Source organism: Augochlora pura, chromosome 4, assembly GCF_028453695.1.
Source record: "Augochlora pura isolate Apur16 chromosome 4, APUR_v2.2.1, whole genome shotgun sequence".
In the NCBI taxonomy this organism is placed as follows: Eukaryota; Metazoa; Arthropoda; class Insecta; order Hymenoptera; family Halictidae; genus Augochlora; species Augochlora pura.
The window spans coordinates 6,945,441-6,959,768 of record NC_135775.1 but is presented as its reverse complement, the minus strand read 5'-3'; the positions used below and the strand labels follow the sequence as shown (position 1 = coordinate 6,959,768).

At 39.6% G+C, this 14,328-nt stretch overlaps 1 protein-coding gene across 5 annotated transcripts in view; it reads right to left on the bottom strand.

Annotated features, from left to right (window-relative positions):
* Positions 1–1,268: 1,268 nt before the first annotated feature.
* The window catches only part of LOC144468308 (choline/ethanolamine transporter flvcr2a), a 41,287-nt gene continuing 28,227 nt past the window's right edge, over positions 1,269–14,328 (bottom strand). For 3 of the 5 annotated variants that reach the window (XM_078177703.1, XM_078177699.1, XM_078177700.1), the window contains 7 exons: positions 10,851–11,072; positions 8,795–9,019; positions 6,128–6,269; positions 5,813–6,021; positions 5,336–5,439; positions 5,132–5,242; positions 1,269–4,628 (listed from right to left, as the gene is read on the bottom strand). In XM_078177703.1, the coding sequence (XP_078033829.1) occupies positions 4,367–4,628; positions 5,132–5,242; positions 5,336–5,439; positions 5,813–6,021; positions 6,128–6,269; positions 8,795–9,019; positions 10,851–11,072 (1,275 nt within the window). In that variant the 3' untranslated portion in view covers positions 1,269–4,366. Of the gene's footprint in view, positions 4,629–5,131; positions 5,243–5,335; positions 5,440–5,812; positions 6,022–6,127; positions 6,270–8,794; positions 9,020–10,850; positions 11,073–12,004; positions 12,230–14,328 lie in introns of all 5 variants that reach the window. The other 2 variants (XM_078177702.1, XM_078177701.1) reach the window with 1 other exon arrangement.

Below are 14,328 nucleotides of genomic sequence, written 5' to 3'. Positions count from 1 at the left end.
TGTTATAGCTGGAACAGAATTTTAGTAAATGTATAGAAATCTAAGTTTCCGACGGTAAATGAGAATTCTAGTTTTATTCGAACATACGTTGTCGACGCCACATCAGAATTCGCTTTTTATAATATCTATGTTGCTGGCTGTAAACGTTAATTTTCGCAATATAAAAATCTATATTACTGATAACAAACGATAAACAACAATTACAGTGATCTATATTGCCAACGTACGATAAAAACTATCGTTTGATTAAAAACATAATAGAATACAGTATATTCGCTTCTTGCTAACGCACCTATTTTTTGTGAATTACCGATATTGCTGTTCGCGATATGAAATGGTAAGGGTGCTCTAGAGTTCTCCAACACTACAATAGAAAATCCCATAATGTGTTATGTCATGGTGGATCCTATATCTGTTTTCGGTGTATCGAATGGCATCTGTGCAGATTTATTCTGTATTCATAGTGATAAAACAATGAAACTGGTGTCTGTATTGTCAACAGTTGATTTTGTCTAACAGTTTGAGCGTTTCGCCACTGTGTGAAGTGGCGCTTTGAAGCAAGCAGAATATTCGCGCCGGAAATTTATATTTCTACTTATGGAACAGACGGCTTAATTAATCAAAATAGAAATATTCAATATTGAAACATAAAACGAAAAATCATTTATTTAGGGATCTCTTTTATTGATTCTAATTTATTTATATTTCTTGAAGAGAATAGGAAAGGTGTGAGAAGGTTGTATACTTTTAGGATTTTTATTTTAATAAGAATCATCCAAGTATAAAATTTTTTTTTTATGTTTTAATAATTTGTATAAATAACCAAGAATCAATAGTCCCAAAATTACACATCCTGATTGATGACAAACGTTTTAAAACGAAATTTTGTTTATAGAGTAGACAATTTTCCTCAAATATTTTTCAACATTTTTATTTCTTCGTTAGTTCTCAATGTACATACTAACAATACAACGATATAGACAACGATACGTTCTTTAAATCCTCGAAGTTTATTGTTGTACACACTTAAACGGTAATTTAATCGCGGAAATATTGTCAACATTTTTATACCTTCGTTTGTCTCCAAGCTACGCGCTACAACATTACAACGATATAGACAACAATACGATTTTCAAATCCTCGAAGCTTCTTATCGACATATACACTTAGACGATAATTTAAACGCGGAAATATTGTCAGAAATCACAGATACTTTATTCTCTGTACGTGATAGGTCTGTGTCGTCAAATTCACAAGAGAACGAAAAATACGTCGCGTTCGTCACAATTTATTTACAAAACGGGGAACATCGAATTTGTTAAATCGTTCGAAAATGTAGAATTTAGAAATTGCGGAAGACTGGTGGACATACATTGTTGATAAAATCGTTGGATAAAAATGCTTGTTTTGTTGTATTCTTTTTGTATAAACTGTCGGGGAGAAATCATTTCATCTACCTTACCAAAATAAAAACGAAGAACAATTCGATTCGAGTTGAAGAATAAAATGGAGGTAGAATTGCAATGAATCTTCGTGCTATAAATTATGCGTTGTTTGACGGAATTCTTAGAACTATGTGAATACGTTTGCACAACGTGTTGCTGATACAGCAAAGTTACATAAGTGAGACTGTAAAATAATCTGCGATTTTTCGTTTCTGGGAATCGATTTACTGGGAAGTTTATACTTTCAATTTCAAATTCCGCTCCGCAGAAGCGGAATCAAAAAATATTGGTCAACGAATCTCGTACTGTATTTTATGTTAACAAATTTTCTTGGAAGTTCCCGCAAATTATTTTACAATGCAATTTCAACAGAGACAGAAACATCACAATGTTTTTGTATTACACGAAAATGTGATAACTATCCCCTCCGTAACACTCTTTCAATTGTACTTCTCTTTCTATTGTCCAGCTATCGATCTCAAGGAATATACTTTTACAAATATATATATATCATATGTACGCGTTAATATATTATATCTTTTAACATTCGATTCTCTGAAAATATATACATGTATCTATACACGCTACTATTAACACATAAACTCTGCAATTGTTCAACTTTATCGATTGTAGGAGCGTTCGTTTCACCTCGTAACAATCAATTGACTATCTTTTCCTAGACTCTTCCTGGAGGCTTCAACAAGCTTTGTCAAACACTGGAATGTATCGATTGCAGGCTCGGGCAGTTCATACTTCAACTAAAATAAAAACTGACAATTTGAAGTTGGTAATTATTTCAACAAAATTTCCATTTTCTATGAAATTCAAATAATTTCTTGTACGAGTTAATTCAATTATTATTTAAACAAATCAATAAGTAACGTGGATGTTCACAATGTTTATATTTGGAAGTATGCTATTCGAATGATGCCCGAGCCCAATCGAGTGCAGGATACTCTTTAACACAACTGTAGACTTTGCAATAGTTAACGATTAGAAGAATATGTTAATTCGTTGGTAACAGTTCACGCGAAATATTACAGGTATTGTCTTGCGTCGTTGACACGATTACTCGTTGCTGGGAGATTGATTTCGGGACGCATCCCGAATTCAATTATTGGACAGTCAAACAACGGCGTTGTTTGTCGACCATCTAAAAGCGAAGTCTGCGGATTATCAAAAATTCAAGTAATCTCTCCCGTCTAAATTGGTCTTCGTGCTGCCCTGTCGCGATAATTGAATATTCACGGCTCCGTTCCCAGCCGATAAATTTTGTTAATCGTGACCGGAACACGGATTAGATCGCAAATGAAATTCCAGCGGCGCTAAGGGAACAACGTGTCCGCATGATTCAGCCGTTTCTGGGTCATCGAATTATTGAAAATTGTTCGGGGGAAAAACCGTGGTCCATTAAAAGTTCCCACCGGGACAACCAAGTCCGGGGAACAAAGCATATTCGAAATCCTTTTTCAGATTCAATTTTGCGCTTCATCAGTGGCGCCTAATCGTTCAATTCTCTCTTCGAACTTAATAACAGTCTTTCATCGTCTTTCTCGTTTTATAGGAATTCGCACGAGCTGCACTAATCGATACTGTTCGGCATGATGTAGCTACGATGTCTACGTGTCGCTGGGGTTTCTAAACGAGTTCGTATTTACCGTGTTTAAATACAATCCGGTATTTTAGGGGGGGTTTCATCCGATCAACGGGTCGCATTGGTTTCGTTTACTAAAAAATAGACTATCTCAAGATTTATAGTTTCGCGTATGTCAATATCAGCGACTCGTCTACAAAATTACATCTCGTTAAAAGCGCTATCTTAACTCCTACACGTTCGATTAAATTAAACTTTATAGTAGAAACATTAACGTTCGGGGGGGTAACATTTGTTCGTTCGACGATGCTCGTCGTGCATTAATGGGAATGGAGAAGCACGGTTATTTTCCAACAGATAGGCCATTCTAGCCTTCGATCGTCTCAATGTCTTCGGCGCGTCGAGCTTATAGAAAAAGCATTGTAGTCGTCGTTACACCGAAGACTCGACGCGAAGATCTCTATTTCTACGTCGCATTCTTATAAGTCGATTCACAGCATCTCAAAACTCTTCGTTAGGACTTAAGGCTAAGAATATTATTATCATGAATATCACCGTTTCTGTTCCTTTCTCGACTCTACGAAAGACTACCTGAGCACGTTCCGAGCCACCTACACTTACAGGTACACACTCGAAATAGTACGTTATCGACGACGAGTAAAACATTTCCATAGAATTTCAGATCTTGTTCGACGATCCACGCATTGCTTCTTCCAATTGTTGTTATTATTATTCTGAATTTGTCGGCTTATTTATGACAAAAATAGTGTTGCTCTTCTTGTGGTTATTCTTAGATTCTATCTTTAAAATCTAAATCAATCATGCACCGATTGCATAAAATAAAGAGGAAATTTTTTAGGTCGGACGCTGCCGTTATTCTTGAGTCAGTGAAAATTGCGTTAACGTCTGCGTGCAAACAAGATGCATCAACAGCGAGGTATATGTATATTACTAAACACTTTTTCATGAAAGCGTTAACGCAATCTTCGCTATATAGCTCTCTTAATCTATATTTCCGCGAAACTTATTTTCCAGTTGCTCCGCGAGGATTGCAAGATGCTCCCCGATAACACGTACGATACGGCAAGTCAGAATAATATTAACAACAGATATAACAATGTCCGAAAGGATCTCACGCGACATTCTCGCGAATAGCAATATTCAACGTTTAAAATTCTATAATATTGATAACGATTCGTATTGGCTCACTCCGGGTTCTGTACAAGAAAATATCTGCACCAACGAATCGAGAAGCGGGATCGATAACATACTCGTCTCGAATTTCTCTCGAGTTCTCGATTCTTCGCGAATAAAAGTCAAATTTTCTTTAGAATTTAGCATTTTGTCTCCGGAGATCGTTCGGTATGATGGTTGTCAGGAACGATCCAACGGCCAGCGTGACGCAGAGAGCAATGTTCGCCCAGAAGTCGCCCCATAAATTAAGGAAGTAACCGTAGACGATCGTGAAGACAATGCCAAACACTTGGCAGACCGCGTTCAGCAAGCCGGCGGACGTCCCTTCCGGTTCTGGGTATGTTAATTCAGCGGCGAACTCGAAGCCGACTGGCAGGTAACCGGTCATGAAGAATCTGACACGAACGATTCAAACTTTATTGTATTTTGTTTCGACAGAACTTGTCGAAACGGTATAAACAAACGAACGTACAGATGTGGATAAATATATATGCGCTTTAAGGGAATAGCTTTCTTCAAAGTAGATCAAACAATTTGGATTCTTTTGAGATGTTAGAGGACTGGTTTATTAAACAATATGTAACCAAATTTTTACAAATATAATAATTGGGTAAAATGACGAAAAAGATCACATTTTTCAATTTCTTTATCCGAGTATATAACGTGTGTATAATAAATAATATTTTTTAGACCACGTTTACTTATATGCATAATAAAACAGTGAAAGATGATAAAATCTCTAACATCTACAATATACGTATAGCAATCTCTAAGATAAACAATATAAGTCTGAAGCTATTATAGAAGAATTATTCCGTTTTAAAGGCGTCCACATATATTTGCTCACGCCTGCACGAACAAATTTAGTAAAACTTTTATGAAATCGTTTAAGACTTACCCTAATATTCCAGCAGTTATGTAAATGACGTATATCTCACTGGTGTTGAGGGTGAACGTGAAGATGATCATGCCGATGAATGACAGAAGGTATACTCCTAGCGTTGTTTCTCTGTAAAAACATTTTACGCGAAATATAGTATTGAAATTTTAACACTAAATTCACTTTTAAGACTAGTAAAGTGCTACAAAAATATTTATTTACTTGAATCTGTGAGTTTTATCAAGAACAATCCCGCATACGACGGATCCCAACATTCCGGCACAGACGATAGTTAAACCTATTCTTCCGGCGTCCTTCTCATGGTGCTGTAAATTTAAACATCATTCATGCAGCATACGATTAGAAAATTTTTATTTCCGATTACTTTTAAATCGTGACAATTAAAAGACAAAAATATGTGACATTTCTCGTTCACCAGTAACAAAAACAATTCGTTCCCACTATCGACTACTGCATTATTAAAAATCCTCTTATCTAAACAGTACCATACGTCACGGATTCCGTTTAATTGCCACCCGGTTACTTGCATTATTTATGCACTAAAAATCCAGAAGAGAAGCAAATAAAATAAAAGAATGTTACTTTCGATCCCGTTCTTATCGGCCGATTAATATTATCGCTTGTTCGGAGAACCGTTTCGTATTGTAATTAATGCAAATGGAAAACCAGCTGACTTACCGGGAAGTACGTGAGAACGATTTGATTCAGGAGCGTGCTGATAGCGTAGAAAATGCCGACGTTGATACCATAACTCAGCAGAAGCAACAAGTAGCCGGTATTGGTGACTAGCTTTTTCACAGACTGGAAGAAATTCTCCGTGGGCTCCGTCGAGTCTCTTTGCACGGCTTGCGCCGGACTTGGCGGCAGCGGTGGCTCCGCTTTGAAAACTGCAGACAAATCCAATTAGAATCTTAGAGGTTTAGATTATTCGAGGCTGGAGAACGTAAAGAGAACAATTGCTCGGTTCGCTAATTTGCAGGCTGAATTACGTACAGAGAACTATGAGGATTAGAATCACTGTGGTAAAGGCAGCCACGATGTAGAACATGACTTGCAACCCTCGACCCATGACAGAGATATCGTCGCTGCTTGGGACCAGCATGGGAGGGAAAAGGAAACCGATGGCGATGCCCAACTATAAAAGAGAAAAGTTATTCATAATGTAATTTATTTATTTTACATACGTATCGATTAGATATATATGACACGATATAATTTATTTATTTTGCATATGTATCGATTAGATATATAACTTTTAGTACTAAAAATATTAAATATTATAATACAATGACTATGCATGAATCTGTACATTATACAATAATTATACAGATCTATAGGATCATAATAGTAGTAAAGCGTTACATTTGAATCTTGATAGTGTACAAAAAGAATTCAGTGATCTATATATTTCATTTACCGTAATGAAAATTCTATTCAAATAAAAAAATTGCCCCAATGGCCATATGGTTGGCGGTTATGGCGACCCAGGTAGTTTAATGAAATACAATAAAGAGAGAAGTATATTCGCTTCGTCGTAACATTTATTCTCGCGTTTTAATATCATCCTCACTTGAGAGATAAAAGCATGCACACTTTTTTGGGTCACTGCAACATTAGTCAGAGAATGATTCATACGTCTCGCGAGATTCGCCGGCGAATCCCTGAAAAATAAAGCAACGCGGCAAATGGATAGCACGGAAACGATTCGGTTAAAGTTTCCGTAGATTCGCTTCAATGAACAGCATGAATCTGAGAGAAATTACCGAGGACCGGAATGTTGTTACGCGATTGTAGTAGCTCTCGCTTCAAGGAAGTGACAGATCATTATTCTTTTCAGCTCATCACGAGCGATTCCAACGAGAGTTCCGCTCTCGAAAGCTCGGCGAAGTTCTCTGACATGCTGGACGCATCCTCGTCCACAAGGTCAACAGCCCGTCAATAGTCCGTTTTATGCTTTCAGTAACGCGTGCGTTAAGCATCGCGGTGACACTAATTCGAATGGATGCTGTTCTTGCCCGACCCTTCGAGCATCTTTTAACCTCGATTCGAATTTAACCCTTGACTGGCACGATGATTTTTACAATGACGAGAACCCCTTTGTGTTTTATTCCTACTCAGTGTTTGATTATAATGGAAGCAACAAATTAAACTTTCACTGGAAAATAATGCAACAGAATAGCTAACGAGATTGAGATTAAGTCTCGATTTGAATTTAGATTCAAATTTTATTTTTCTGCTGTTTAAATCCACAAATTTTACTGAATCGTTATCTATCTACATTGACTCGAATAGAAGTTAGTCTAAAACTAGAAATCTAAATATCTCGAAAGCAAAACATTTTCGAGAGAAATGTTAAACACAAAAGTTACTCGATTTCAACTAGGAAATGCAACGTTGATCGAGCAACTTTTGTCTTTAATTTAGTTAATATTATTCTCGAAAATACATTGTTTTTTCAATTATATTTAGATGCAAGATTTTCAAATAAACACTCCGTACACCTAATAATACATCGATAAGAGTGAAACGACACCCGATACTCGATCGTTGATTACCGATCCAACGATCACTTTCAGCTGTTATCTGCTCAGCTCGCGCAAAACGTCAAAGTACAGCGGCGACGCGTTTCGTTACGCGATTTCTAGCATAAAATGCTAATTCCGTAGCATCTGGTTGTCTAATGCGGAAGCAGAAAATGAAACCGTCGAGGGGGTTTCACGCACTGGGATAGATCAGAAGGGCCGACGACGGGGTGCACGGTAATGGCAGCCACTGAAATACGACGGTTTAATTCGCTGGATGGGGCCCGATCCCCTGCGCTCGCCGCGAAATTAATCGTGGGTGCACCGTTCGGATTGGTTTCCCACCTAATCACCCAACAGTTTAACTCGCGGACGACCCTGTCCCACGAATGAAAATTTTAGCCGGCAGGTAGTGTGCACTCGAGTCCCATTTGCGGCTACGAAACGCGTTGAAATTCATTCGGTTGCACGAAGAAACGGACGGCAAATAGAAATATTGCGATACCACCGTTTCTTCCGTTGCAATTTAGAAGTGAAATGGTGTCTCTGAAACAACAGCCGGAATCCTCTCCACTTGCGATCTGTATCTATGCATGGAGTATAACACGCTGGTGTGCTCAAGAAATGTGACCCTGAGAGCACCAATTGACGTCTCTTTGAGGAGGTTTAATGAGATGGGCGATAAATGAGACAAGTGGCCTCAAAGAAATTGTCAGAGTGAACAATACACGTTGTTATTATCCTACCCGTATTGTTATCTTATTGTCGAACGAATTTCCACGTGGCCGGAGTGTGGATTTATGCGTACACGCGTCGCGGACAGATCAATTCGCACAAAGAGACAATGAAACGCGGGCAGAGCAGGTTGATTCGATGGAACTTCGCTGCGATTTAAATTCGCCGGGGCGGCGTTAATCAAGGAGAGTTAATTATCTTGTTCGATGTGGTAATACATTGCTTGTTTTAATACCGCACTCTATTACAACGATTTTTCAGACAAGATCCATTTAATATCTGTTCCATGAATATGCATAGGCGGTCGGATTAAAGTACCGCGCCGATGCATGGCAAGATGACGGGCGGGCCGGCTATATTGGAAAGGCTCGTTGAAAAAGTTTCGAACGAAGCAGTGACTGACCTGATTTCCAAAAACGCCGATGCTGCACGCGCTGCTGACCTGATCCGGGCCGAACCAAACGGCGGCCAAACGCGCTGGAACCGACAGTACAAAGGTTTGGCTCACGGCGACCACTGTTTGCCCGATAAAAGTTAGCCAGAACAGGTCCGGGCTGACGCTGAACACTTTGATCCACGCTCCTATACAGTTCATGATCGCCCCGAACAGAGCGGCGAACCTCAGCCCCTGAAACAGAACCATTTGTTCCTGAACCTGATAGCTCTAGCCTGATCCGACCACTTGTTACCACGAATACGCTTCTTCGTTTAGCTATTTCGCGCCACGCTGCCTCGAAACCTGTCGGCGAACTTTTTCAATTTGCGATTTTTGCAGACAGCTGGTACCCTTTCGTAAGAGTAGACGTAAATTGTCATAGTATTTTTCTTTTTTTATAAAAATACCGCTTTCTCGTGGATGCAGATCATCATAGCAATCACATATAAAAGTAGTGCCTTTTCGTGGACGTCGATTGTCATAATGTTCTTTTCTTGTAGGCAGATATCATTCATTTTAAAATTGAGTTCTAGAGATTGCGCTACATTTTTAACTGGTTTCTTGTCTTTTAACCGAGTTAACCAACTTTTGATGAGATTTATTACGCACGCGTTCCAACCGAGCCAGGTGAGTTAATTTGGCATTCACGAGAGAACTGTTTATTATACTCGGGAAAAGCAATTCCACATGTTACGAGATTATCATATAGATCTGAAACAGCTCGCAAAGGCGCCGCGGACGACATCAGAAAATGTTAAATGCGATGCAATTACGGCGACAGGAAGGTGTAAAATTGCTCCAACGAGTTCCTCTATCGTTATAGTTACGAAATGATAATTGAGAAACTAACTTCGCTAATTCGACGAGCAAATTATCTCCGGTAGTTCCGAACCGTTCGAGGCGGAAAACTTTTCTTCGTCTCCTAGACGGGCATCAATCGAATTAATTATCAAACGATTAATTACGAGCGTGACGCGCGACCGATGCACGACGATGGAAAACAGACGGAATAAAGTTCAATTTTTCGATATCCCAGGCATCGATTCGGCTCTGTCTGGTTCGACAATCGGCTCGGCGCTCGTTGCATGCAATCTGTTTGTCGCTCGATACGATTTTATTGCTTTCTTTTTTCCAGTGTCCTCTTATCAAACGACCTTCTAAGAGCGCGGCCAGGGATGCAAGTTTCGTGCCGGCGGCGGCGTGTGATATCGCTCGTCCCGATGATGCTGGGATCCGATTAGATTACCGGGATCGGTTTTAATTAATACATGTACGGGATGTTGACGGCGGCGTATAATCGCGTGTCAACATGTAAATAAGTTGTAAACGGTGATGCAAGCATCGTACCGGAGATCCTTGACGCGAGAGAGTTCGTCGACGCTCGATCGGAGCCGCTAACAAGTTTGATTTGATAAACTCGGCTACTTAATGACGAGTGTCGTCTTATTTGTAGTTTATACGCGGAACAGAATTGTTCACGTGAAAGTACACGTTCTCGGATCAACGTCTGAGTACTGTAATTTATTTCGCGGAGCTTTATCGATACTCTCGTTTCAACAATTGGTAGAAAGTTTATTACGATTCAACAAAGAAATACAATGGAATTACAATCTCTTCGTTAGATTGTTTTACGAACTATTCGAGTGCAGATTACGTTGATTAAAATCGCAAAGGCTTTGACGGTTTCGCGTCGCAACCGGTGACGATTGAACATTTTTCCAACGGATTGAAATCGAAAACCCAATTTCGCGCAGCCAAAAAAAAAATGTTAACTTATTCATTTAAAAATTGCTATGAATTTCTAGGTAGCATACCGTTCGCGGAACTTTATTCGATCGACGAACGACGAAATTGATTGAAAGAAATTGCAGAACCTTTCGATCGGTTACGATAAATGCGAGAAGTTTGTGACGCACGCGTTGCAATCGATTCTGCTTAAAAGCGAACAATAGCAATTGTTGCGATTAAACTACGGTAGTCAGCTAACGCGAACGCAACAAAGACTGAACGAACTAGTACTTACGAATTTATCAAGCAGATAGCTCGCCGGGAATATGAACGGAATATAGGTTATCATGAATATCATGCTGGTCATGTCCACCGAAAAGCTGGACACTTTGTAATAATTCATGACGATGTTCGCGATGATGCTGTACTGGATCCATTGCATCGAGTTGCTGGCGCTGTACAGCACGAAGATTATCAGGTTCAGCCATCGTCTTTTGAACACCTTCGTCTCGGCTACCTGCGCATCGAAACACACCTGTTACACACCTCGAATCGCAAACGTTCGATGATGGTGTATCAATGAACGATATAGACAATGGATTAGTTAGATATTGCATGGTAATAAAAGATTTACTACAACTGATAAATTTACACTAAATCGGGTTCTATTTTTCGTATATTTAATTTCAGGCCTGGTAAACGTGCAACCCGCAGGAACAAATAACATAATTGTCCTTAAAAATGATTTCATTAAGAAATAATATAATAATACAGTTTGAAACATACTATATATTATATCTAACCACATTAAAAACGTTCACTGTATATCTACATAACTGTGATTGAATTTTTGCACTCGAAGATATTATGTGATCACTTACAAGAACTCGAATGTATTTATTCGTGGATAAATAACGCTTCAAGGAAAATATAAGATGGTGGAGCGGTGGAGATAATTATAGGGTTATTTTTAGGTATATTCGAATAATCGAATGACGAATGCGAAGTGAGAGGCGATTTGAAATTGTCATGTGTCTAGATTGCGTGCGTGAAATTGGTATGAAGAGATTTGCGTTAATCTTTTAATTTCCTTTTTAACACGATTGATAAAATGACTTTAAAAAATAAAAATTCTCAATATTGAAAACACCACGATTACTGGCAGCTTTCTTATGGTCTCTGAGACGGGACATTCGAGTTCAAAGGGTAAACAAGAAGCCAATCACAGTCAAAGATTCTGTATTTTCTCAACAAATAAAAGCTATTGAACACGATCGAGTTTATGGCACGATCCGATACAAATGCAAAGGCGGCTGTCAATTCGCGTTCCATTCGAACGACAGCGCAATTTGCAAACTGTTGCGCGTGGTTCGCGTTCGTATTCGCGAGCCGAAGGAACTAGCAGCGATCTCGTAAATCCTCTTCCGGAAACGGTGTTTCCTTAGTCACCTGGCTCAGCTGCACACCGCTCTCGATGGCCTTAACGTAATCCGCGGAACTTTTCGACATTTTCACCTCCTGTCCTTGCTCCATAATCCGAGGAGGAAACGGCAGCGACCGACGTCGCGATTGCCTCGGATCAATTACAAGAGAGACTCTCTCCGACGCCTCTTCTTTAACACGGTCTCATTCAACCTCGATCAATCGCTCGGTTTTTCCGGCCGAGTTCACCGCCTGAAAAAGGAGAACGAAACGTAGAGGAAAAGAAAAAGACGCGATGCAACATCGATGATGTTTCCCCAAAGGGGGACTCGAGATCTTCTCGAGGGAACTCGGGCTTCGGGAATTCTTAATGATTCCGCAGACGCTTTAGAGTACCAATTAGCGGCGCGAAGGTTTCTCCTCTGTATCTGTTCTATTCTGGCCGGGATACAATGTCACTGGCCAACGGGTACGTGGACAATGGGATACGGCTGTGAAAATGTTTCGAGGATCCTCTCGACACCCTCGTTTATAGGGTTGCTTCTCTGCTGGGAGCTTGTGCGGAACGGATCAAGCTTTGGGAAACGGTCCAAGAAAGTTTTCGGTCTGTTCGTTAAAAGTGAAAACGGCGAACGACCTTTCTGTTGGACATGGCTTTTGAACCTACAGTCGGTGCAGAAAGTATTCGCACACCTTTTAAGATCGAATAACTCTTTGTAGTTGGACCAAGCGATTTAAAGTTGTTCGGAACGTTAGCGAGATTAGTTTGTCAGATTAAATTGCAATCGGTTGGGATGATAATGAAATTGAAAAGCGATGATTTTTCAATCCTTTTATCTGAATTTGTCAAAATTGAAATCTATTTTGCAGATAACTTATTCTTGAAAAGAAGAAGTCTTTCACGTATCCATGTCCTCGAATTTCATCATTTTCACCGTCTAGGAATTTGAAGCAGAGAAACACAATGACATGTTAATTATGCGTATGAATAGTACGAACACAAAATAGTATTATCTTTCGCGACAGATAAACGCAATCGCATCGAGCATTCCGTTTTGTTATATAATTAAAGCGAAGATTGGGATAAAGACTATCTCATCCCAATTTCTGGCGATTGAAACCTCTTATCACTGTCGAATCTACTAGAAGTCGTTCATCGAGATTAAAAATCCTTTTTATTTCATTGAAGTCTGAAGTATTTGTCAGGCGACAACAGCCCAATTAAATTGAACTACGCCGAGCAATAAATTTGAAAAAAGGGATATTGGAATTTGAAAATCACTTTCACGAATTATCTGAAAAATGTGACTACCCGCATACACGTTCCTCTACATTTAACAATCCTTAAAAGCTCCGTTTGAAATCGGTCTTGTTAGATATAAATCCAGCGCTGTGTAGCTGTGGATAATTCACGTGTTAACTGTTCTGAAAACTCTTCGGCACGGTAACCGAGCACTTCCGAGTAAAAGAAAATAATATGGTGCAGCGATAAGTGATAAAAATGCCAGCTCATCCAGTTAATAATAACACGAAACCGACAATTGACTATGTTAGAGGTGTCAAACGCGGTTCAAAAAATTGTATAATGCAATTCGTGTTAGATTAATGCGCGTCGAAAGAAAAAGAAACGGTTATTCTGTTTTGACGAAACAATTAAAAAAATGCACACTCGAAACAAAAATATCGGGGATCGGTGCATAGACAGATAAAATACTTCTATCGTGCACATTTGCCGTTTCAATACCGCGATGAGAACGTCGGCGGTCGACGCATTAAATTAAATTAAATTACTCGATCGCGGTAATTAAACAGCGCGCGTAAAACGCTTTCCATAAATCGAACTTCGTCGACAAGACTGAATCAGAAATGAAATTTCCCCGACGATTCGGTCGAAGTAGAAATAAAATGATTACGTTGTAAAGGGATTATCGAAGTTTCGGCTTTATTGCTCCTCTGCTCCTAAAGTCCACAGTATCCCGACGGTGACTGCTTTGAGAAGTTTAATCCCCGACCTCTCCGTTCAACACTCATTCGGTACAGATTCTGCGATTGCTGCGAGGAGCGACGTTCGGAGTCCTTGGAGAGAAGGATCTGCGAAGGTCGAGCCTCGCAGCAACCGTGGCGAACTTATAGGAAATCGATGGAAGGTCGATCGTGGATTCAGCGCTCGGTTCCCCCGCAGAATTCGAGGTTTTACGGTCAAGGATCGCGGGACAAGGCTGTGCCATGGTGTTTGCAAGCGTCAGGCACATTTGTATCGCCTCTCCCTATTTCCATGAAACACTTTCTCATCCTGTTCTCATCGTCGAACTATTCTACCGACCTCCCTCCAGCCCCTCAACCATCGTCAA